This window comes from Salvelinus sp. IW2-2015, unplaced genomic scaffold (genome assembly GCF_002910315.2).
Source record: "Salvelinus sp. IW2-2015 unplaced genomic scaffold, ASM291031v2 Un_scaffold4246, whole genome shotgun sequence".
NCBI classification, from domain to species: Eukaryota; Metazoa; Chordata; class Actinopteri; order Salmoniformes; family Salmonidae; genus Salvelinus; species Salvelinus sp. IW2-2015.
Window position 1 is genome coordinate 26,139 of NW_019945517.1, and position 8,380 is coordinate 34,518.

The following is an 8,380-nucleotide window of genomic DNA, read 5'->3' on the forward strand; positions in this document are numbered from 1 at the left end:
CCTTCTGGAGCTCTGTCAGAGTGACCATCGGGTTCTTTGTCACCTCCCTGACCAAGGCCCTTTTCCCCGGATTGCCCAGTTTGGCTGGGCGGCCAGCTCTAGAAGAGTCTTGGTAGTTCCAACTTCTTCATTTAAGAAAGATGGAGGCCACTGTGTTCTTGGGTACCTTCAATGCTGCAGACATTTTTTAGTACCCTTCCCCACATCTGTACCTCGACACTCCTGTCTCGGTGCTCTATGGACAACTCCTTCAACCTCATGACTTGGTTTTTGCTCTGACATGCACTGTCAAATCAAATCAAGTTTATTTTATATAGCCCTTCGTACATCAGCTAATATCTCGAAGTGCTGTACAGACACCCAGCCTAAAACCCCAAACAGCAAGCAATGCGGGTTAGAAGCACGGTGGCTAGGAAAACTCCCTAGAAAGGCCAAAACTAGGAAGAAACCTAAGAGAGAACCAGGCTATGAGGGGTGGCCAGTCCTTCTGGCTGTGCTGGGGGGAGATTATAACAGAATATGCAAGATGTTCAAAATGTTCATAAGTGACAAGCATGGTCAAATAATAATCATGAATAATTTTCAGTTGGCTTTTCATAGCCGATCATCAAGAGTTGAAAATAGCAGGTCCGGGACAGGTGGCGGTTCCATAACCGCAGGCAGAACAGCTGAACCTGGAATAGCAGCAAGGCCAGGTGGACTGGGGACAGCAAGGAGCCCATCCGCCCGGCAGCCCGACGCACGGTCCCAGGTCCTCCGAGAGAGAGAAAGAGAGAGAGAAGGAGAGAAATTAGAGAGCCAAGATTTTCAAAATGTTCATAAATGACAAGCATGGTAATATATATCAGGAATAAATGTCAGTTGGCTTTTCATAGCGATCATTAAGAATTGAAAACAGCAGGTCTGGGACAGGTAGGGGTTCCATAACCGCAGGCAGAACAGTTGAAACTGGAATAGCAGCAGGGCCAGGCGGACTGGGGACAGCAAGGAGTCATCATGCCCGGTAGTCCTGACGTATGGTCCTAGGGCTCCGGTCCTCCGAGAGAGAAAAGAAAGAGAGAAGGAGAGATATTAGAGAGAGCCAAGATTTTCAATTCATAAATGACAAGCATGGTCAAATAATAATCAGAAAAGTCGTTGGCTTTTCATAGCCGATCATTAGAGTTGAACAGGTAGGGGTTCCAGCAGAACAGGCAGAAGTTGAAACTGGAACAGCCAAGGCCAGGGCTGGTGGACAGCAAGAGTCATCGCTCGATGCCGGACGGCTGTTCTAGGGTCCAGGCTCAGGTTCTCGAGGAGACGTTCCGAGAAGAGAAAGAAGGAGAACGAGAGAATTAGAGAGAGCATACTTAAATTCACACAGGACACTGGATAAGATAGGAGAAGTACTCCAGGTATAACCAACTGACCCTAGCCCCGACACATAAACTACTGCAGCATAAATACTGGAGGCTGAGACAGGAGGGTCAGGAGACACTGTGCGCCCATCCGATGATACCCTGGACAGGGCCAAACAGGAAGGATATAACCCCACCCACTCTGCCAAAGCACAGCCCACCACCACTAGAGGATTATTAAACCACCAACTTACAATCCTGAGACAAGGCCGAGTATAGCCCACAAAGATCTCCACCACAGCACAAACCAAGGGGGCGCCAACCCAGACAGGAAGATCACGTCAGTAACTCAACCCACTCAAGTGACGCCCCCTCCTAGGACGCATGAAAGAGCACCAGTAGCCAGTGACTCAGCCCCTGTAATAGGGTTAGGGGCAGTATCAGTGGAGAGAGGGGAACGGCCAGGCAGAGACGCAATGGCGGTTCGTTGCTCCAGAGCCTTTCCGTTCACCTTCACACTCCTGGGCCAGACTACACTCAATCATATGCACCTACTGAAGAGATAAGTCTTCAGTAAAGACTTAAAGGTTGAACCGAGTCTGCGTCTCTCACATGGGTAGGCAGACTATTCCATAAAAATGGAGATCTATAGGAGAAAGCCCTGTCTCCGCTGTTTGCTTAGAATATCTAGGGACAATTAGGAGGCCTGCGTCTTGTGACCGTAGCGTACGTGTAGGTATGTACGGCAGGACCAACTGGAAAGATAGGTAGGGAGCAAGCCCATGTAACGCTTTATAGGTTAACAGTAAAACCTTGAAATCAGCCCTTGCCTTAACAGGAAGCCAGTGTAGGGAGGCTAGCACTGGAGTAATATGATCAAATTTCTTGGTCTAGTCAGGATTCTAGCACCGATTTAGCACTAACTGAAGTTTATTTAGTGCTTTATCCGGGTAGCCGGAAAGTAGAGCATTGCAGTAGTCTAACCTAGAAGTAACAATGCATGGTTAATTTTTCTGCACATTTTTGGACAGAACATTTCTGATTTTTGCATGTTACGTAGATGGAAAAAGCTGTCCTGTAACAGTCTTGATATGTTCGTCAAAAGAGAGATCAGGGTCAAGAGTAACGCCGAGGTCCTTCACAGTTTTATTTGAGACGACTTTACAACCATCAAGATTAATTGTCAGATTTAACAGAAGACTCTTTGTTTCTTGACCTGAACAGGCATCTCTGTTTTGTCCGAGTTTAAAGTAGAAAGTTTGCAGCCATCCACTTCCTTATGTCTGAAACTCAGGCTTCTAGCGAGGGCACTTTTTGAGGCTTCACCATGTTTCATTGAAATGTACAGCTGTGTGTCATCCGCATAGCAGTGAAAGTTAACATTATGTTTTCGGAAATGAACATACCCACGAGGTAAAATATATAGTGAAAACAATAGTGGTCCTAAAACGGAACCTTGAGGAACACCGAAATGTACAGTTGATTTGTCAGAGGACAAACCATTCACAGAGACAAACTGATATCTTTCCGACAGGTAAGATCTAAACCAGGCCAGAACTTGTCCGTGTAGACCAATTTGGGTTTCCAGTCTCTCCAAAAGAATGTGGTGATCGATGGTGTCAAAGGCAGCACTAAGATCTAGTAGCACGAGGACAGATGCAGAGCCTCGGTCTGACGCCATTAAAAGGGCATTTACCACCTTCACAAGTGCAGTCTCAGGGCTATGATGGGGTCTAAAACCAGACTGAAGCATTTCGTATACATTGTTTGTCTTCAGGAAGGCAGTGAGTTGCTGCGCAACAGCTTTTTCAATTTTTTTTGAGAGGAATGGAAGATTCGATATAGGCCGATAGTTTTTTATATTTTCCGGGTCAAGGTTTGGCTTTTTCAAGAGAGGCTTTATTAACTGTGGGTCAACTGTGGGATCTTATATAGACAGGTGTGTGCCTTTCCAAATCATGTCCAATCAATTGATTTTGCCACAGGTGGACACCAATCAAGTTGTTGAAACATCAAGCATGATCAATGGAAACATGATGCAGCTAAGCTCAATTTCGAGTCTCATAGCAAAGGGTCTGAATACTTATGTAAATCAGGATTTTTCTTTCTCTATAATCCTGTTTTTGCTTTGTCATTATGGGTTATTGTGTGTAGATTGATGAGGAACAAAATTAATTTAATCAATTTTAGAATAAGACTGTAACGTAACAATATGTGGAAATGTCAAGGGGTCTGAATACTTTCTGAATGCACTGTATGTACACAAGTAACTACCAAAATAATGGAAACATTAAATGAGGGATACACGCATATTGAAAGCAGGTCCTTCTACACAGTTGTGGTTCCTGAGTGAATTAAGCAATTAACATCCCATCACGCTTAGGGTCATGTATTAAAATGCTGGTCAGGCCATTTTCTGGCTATTATTTTGGCTACCATGGTATGCCCCCAAAGGATGACAATGCCCCATCTACAGGTCACAAGTGGTCACTGAATGGTTTGATTAGCATGAGAATGATGTAAAGCATATGCCATGGCCGTCTCAGTCACCAGATCTCAACCGTCTCAGTCACCAGATCTCAACCGTGTCAGTCACCAGATCTCAACCCAATTGAACACTTATGGGAGATTCTGGAGCAGCGCCTGAGACAGCGTTTTCCACCACCATCAACAAAACACCTAATGATGGAATTTCTCATGGAAGAATGGTATCGCATCCCTCCAATAGAGTTCCAGACACTTGTAGAATCTATGCCAAGGTGCATTGAAGATGTTCTGGCTTGTGGTGGCCCAACACCCTATTCAGACATTTTATGTTGGTGTTTCCTTTATTTTGGCAGTTACCTGTATGTATGTCTATTGTAGGCTACTGTAATGCTGTTGATCAAAATGCATCCATTTGACCTCTGCTGCTGTAACCTCTGGAGGCTAGGGCTGTGTCCGACATGGGCGGATGTAGTGCACTATATTATGAAATAGGGTGTAATTTGGGAGGCATACTATTAATAATGAGTTCGTTTTTTTACTTTTGCATAATATGACTTCATAATTTACCTCCACCCACTCTGTCTTTCGGCTTCTCCCACTCCTGCTTTAGGAGCGCCTCCTGATGAGCCTGTTGCCCAGGAACGTTGCCATGGAGATGAAGGAGGACTTCCTGAAGCCGCCCGAGAGGATCTTTCATAAGATCTACATCCAGCGTCATGACAACGTCAGGTACGTACGTGAGTGACGCTATGGCAACAACAGGTTTTCTAACGGGTGGCAGGAGGTTTGATGGTCGTCTTGTTCTTGATCCACCGTGTCATCGTGTCTTCCTCAAATGACATCAGGATAAAAAAAGCGTGGTTTGGCTAAGTGAGAGGTAATGAATTTCAGATCAGGGGGTACTAGAGACTGGCAGGGCTCACAGTCACCTGGTCAGATCAGGGGGTACTAGAGACTGGCAGGGCTCACAGTCACCTGGTCATGATCAGGGGTGTACTAGAGACTGGCAGGGCTCACAGTCACTGGTCAGATCAGGGGTACTAGAGACTGGCAGGGCTCACAGTCACCTGGTCAGATCAGGGGGTACTAGAGACTGGCAGGGCTCCACAGTCACCTGGTCAGATCAGGGGGTACTAGGACTGGCAGGGCTCACAGTCACCTGGTCAGATCAGGGGGTACTAGAGACTGGCGAGGCTCACAGTCACCTGGTCAGATCAGGGGGTACTAGAGACTGGCAGGGATCACAGTCACTCTGGTCAGATCAGGGGGTACTAGAGACTGGCAGGGCTCGCAGTCACTCTGGTCAGATCAGGGGGTACTAGAGACTGCAGGGCTCACAGTCACCTGGTCAGATCAGGGGTACTAGAGACTGGCAGGGCTCGCAGCACACCTGGTCAGATCAGGGGTTACTAGAGACTGGCAGGGCTCCCAGTCACTCTGGTAGATCAGGGGTACTAGAGACTGGCAGGCCTCACAGTCCCTGGTCAGATCAGGGGTACTAGAGACTGGCAGGGTCTCACAGTCACCTGGTAGATCAGGGGGTATCAGACGACTGCAGGTCTCAGTCACCTGGTCAGATCAGGGTAACTAGAGACTGCAGGGCTCACAGTCACCTGGTCAGATCAGGGGGTACTAGAGACTCGGCAGCTCACAGTCACTTCTGGTCAGATCAGGTGCGGTCACATGAGAACTGGTCAGGGCATCAATCAACCTGGTCAGCATAAAACGACTGTCCAATTACAATTCGTGTGTTTCAGAGGCTGATGTGGAGCCAGAGCATAGTGGCTGGTGGGGGAGATATTGCAGGATGTGCTCATTGTAATGGCTGAAATGGATAAATGGAAAAGTGATCATAACACATGATTTCCATTATTAGTTTGATACTGTTCATTCATCTCCTCCCACCAGACCACTGAGCCAGAGTCAGGGTGACAGTTGAACTAATGATTACACATTAACTAGGCAGCAAAGAGACAGCTTTATGTATCAGTGATGATGGGAGTAGGCGTGGACTGCAGTCAGCACACTCCATTCAAGGGCTTTCCTCTCTCCTCTCTCTTTTCCTCTCCTCTCCTTCCTCTCTTCTCTCTCCTCTCTCCTCTCAGCACCAACAGCCTTGGTTATCTTCCAACCAGCTAGGGTACAGCTACAGCTCCCGGTCTGTGTGTATCTGTGTGCGTGTGTGTGTGCCTGCATGTTGCTGTGGAGAGGCAGTGTTCATAAGCACACACGTACACACATGCACGCACCATGCGCACAGACACACGCATATGGACACACATTGACACACTCAAAATAATTCAGTGTTGTGTTGCGAGTGGTAAAGGTGTGACATCTCCCTGATCCGGGTCTTTTGATGTACTCAGGGACGTCCTCGTCCCCCTCCTCAACCCTCGCCTCCCTTCCTCCAACCTCCTCGCCCCCCTCCTCCAACCCTCCTCACCCCCCCCCTCCAACCCTCTCCCCCCTCTCCAACCCTCATCGCCCCCCTCCTCAACCCTCCTCGGTTTCCTCCTCCAACCCTCCTTGCCCCCTCCTCCAACCTCCTCGCCCCCTCTCGCAACCTCCTCGCCCCCTCTTCCAACCCTCCTCGCCCCCCTCCTCCAACCTCCTCGCCCCCTTCCTCCACCCTCCCTCGCCTCCTCCTCCAACCCTCATCGCCCCCTCCTCAACCTCCTCGCCCCGTCCTCCAACCCTCATCGCCCCCCTCACCCCATCCTCCAACCCTCATCGCCCCCTCCTCCAACCCTCCCTCACCCCTCCTCCAACCCTCATCGCCCCCTCCTCAACCCTCCTCGCCCCCCTCCTCCAACCCTCCTCGCCCCCCTCCTCCAACCCTCATCGCCCCCTCCTCCACACCGTCCTCGCCCCCTCTCCAACCCTCCTCGCCCCCTGTCCTCCAACCCTCCTTGCCCCCTCCTCCATCCCTCTCGCCCCCCCTCTCCCCCCTCATCGCCCCCCTCCCAACCCTCTTCACCCACCTCCTCCAACCCTCATCGCCCACCTCAACCCTCTTTGCCCACCTCCTCCAACCCTCATCGCCAAACCCATCCAAACCTCAAAGCCCACCTCCTCTAACCCTCCTCGCCCCCTCCTCCAACCCTTCTTCACCCACCTCCTCCAACCCTCCTCGCCCCTCGCACATTGGTGTTCGGTTCTGCGCAGTTCTGGGGCCGCGCCTGACTTCACTTCCAATCTCTCTCATCCACGTCACCTTTACACCTTTCCTCGACACACGGCCTCTCATCCGATCTCTATACATCGCTCCAAAGGCCCTCTTTGCCAACCCGTCGCTCCAACCCTGCACCGCCCACCCTGAACATCGAACACTCCTCAATTGCTCGCATATCGCCTCACTCTCCCAACCATAGTCCCTCCTGCTGCCAACCTTTATCTTACCAACCCTCCCTTTCTTCTTGCTCTCCCATTCCTACAACCCCTTCTTCGCCCACCTCTACCTACCAAACCCTCCGCCCCCTCTCTGCCAAGCACTCTTCACCACACTCCTACTCGCTAATCCCTCCTTTTTTGCTCCACCTCCTCCAACCTCGCCTCCACCCTCCCTGTGAATGCCTCTTTCACCCACTCCTCCTACTAACTCTTCCATCCTTTGCCCCCTCTCTCTTCACAACCACTCATTCGTCTTTTTTTCCCTAAGGCGGCAAAAAATCCCTCTGCCCTTAACCCTAGTCTCTTCAACCTCCACTCCCTCATGGATGGCCAACCCCGTGTCCTCAAAAGGGTTAACGGAAGGCAGGAGGGACTCCAACCCCTCTTGAGCGCCCACCATAAATCCACTACACACGACTCTCATTGCCCACCCTTTCATACCCCTCCCTGTCCACCCCGTCCTCTTCCAAACCTAGTTGAGCCGTCAGTCTCACCGCTCTAACCCTCCTCGCTCTGCTCTCTATCGCAGCCTCTTCACCTCGAGTCTCTCCTCCGAACTCCTCATTCCTGCATGGAGAGCCCTCACTCACGCCCTACCTGTCAAATCTCCCTCTTGTTGGCCTCACTCCTTCCTAACTCCTCAATACGCCGCAAAAAACACCTCACTCCAGACCTCTCAACTTAGCCACCTCTCTCTAACTAACTTCCTCTATTGCCCGCCTGCGCCCCCTGCGCCCCCTCGGCTGTCCTCAAGCTCTTCACATTTCCCCGTGCTCTGTACAGACCCTACCCTATCCGTCGCCCCCTCTCGCTACACAAGCCCGCTCTTCACTTTCTACCCTTTGGGCACCAACCCTTCGCCATCCTACGCTCAGCCTATCTCTCCCTCCACCCATCATTTTACGTCTCTCCTGGCTCCTATTGCCATACGGGTGTCTCTCGCCCCCTTCCTCCCGAGCGCTCGCTCGGGGTCTCCCCGTGGGTCCGGCACGCTTTCCAACCCTCGTTTCACGCCCACGCTCCTTCGTGCCCAACCCTGTTCCATCGCTCGAAGCAACCCCCTCATTCTCCCTACCTTGCTGTGACGTCTTCCGTCTCATGGGGCTTATCCCCGTTTCACCCTCTTCTTTTGCGAGAGTCCCCCGCTCCCAACCGCCTCATTCTTG

General features: G+C 50.6%; 1 protein-coding gene across 1 annotated transcript in view; it reads left to right on the forward strand.

The window, feature by feature from the left end:
• The first annotated feature begins 4,473 nt into the window (after window positions 1-4,473).
• LOC112077067 (uncharacterized) overlaps window positions 4,474-8,380 on the forward strand; it is a 9,474-nt gene continuing 5,567 nt past the window's right edge. The window contains exons 1-4 of the mRNA XM_070441556.1: window positions 4,474-4,548; window positions 6,191-6,978; window positions 7,097-7,194; window positions 7,998-8,196. Coding sequence (XP_070297657.1) covers window positions 4,474-4,548; window positions 6,191-6,978; window positions 7,097-7,194; window positions 7,998-8,196 — 1,160 coding nt within the window. The remainder of the gene's footprint in view (window positions 4,549-6,190; window positions 6,979-7,096; window positions 7,195-7,997; window positions 8,197-8,380) is intronic.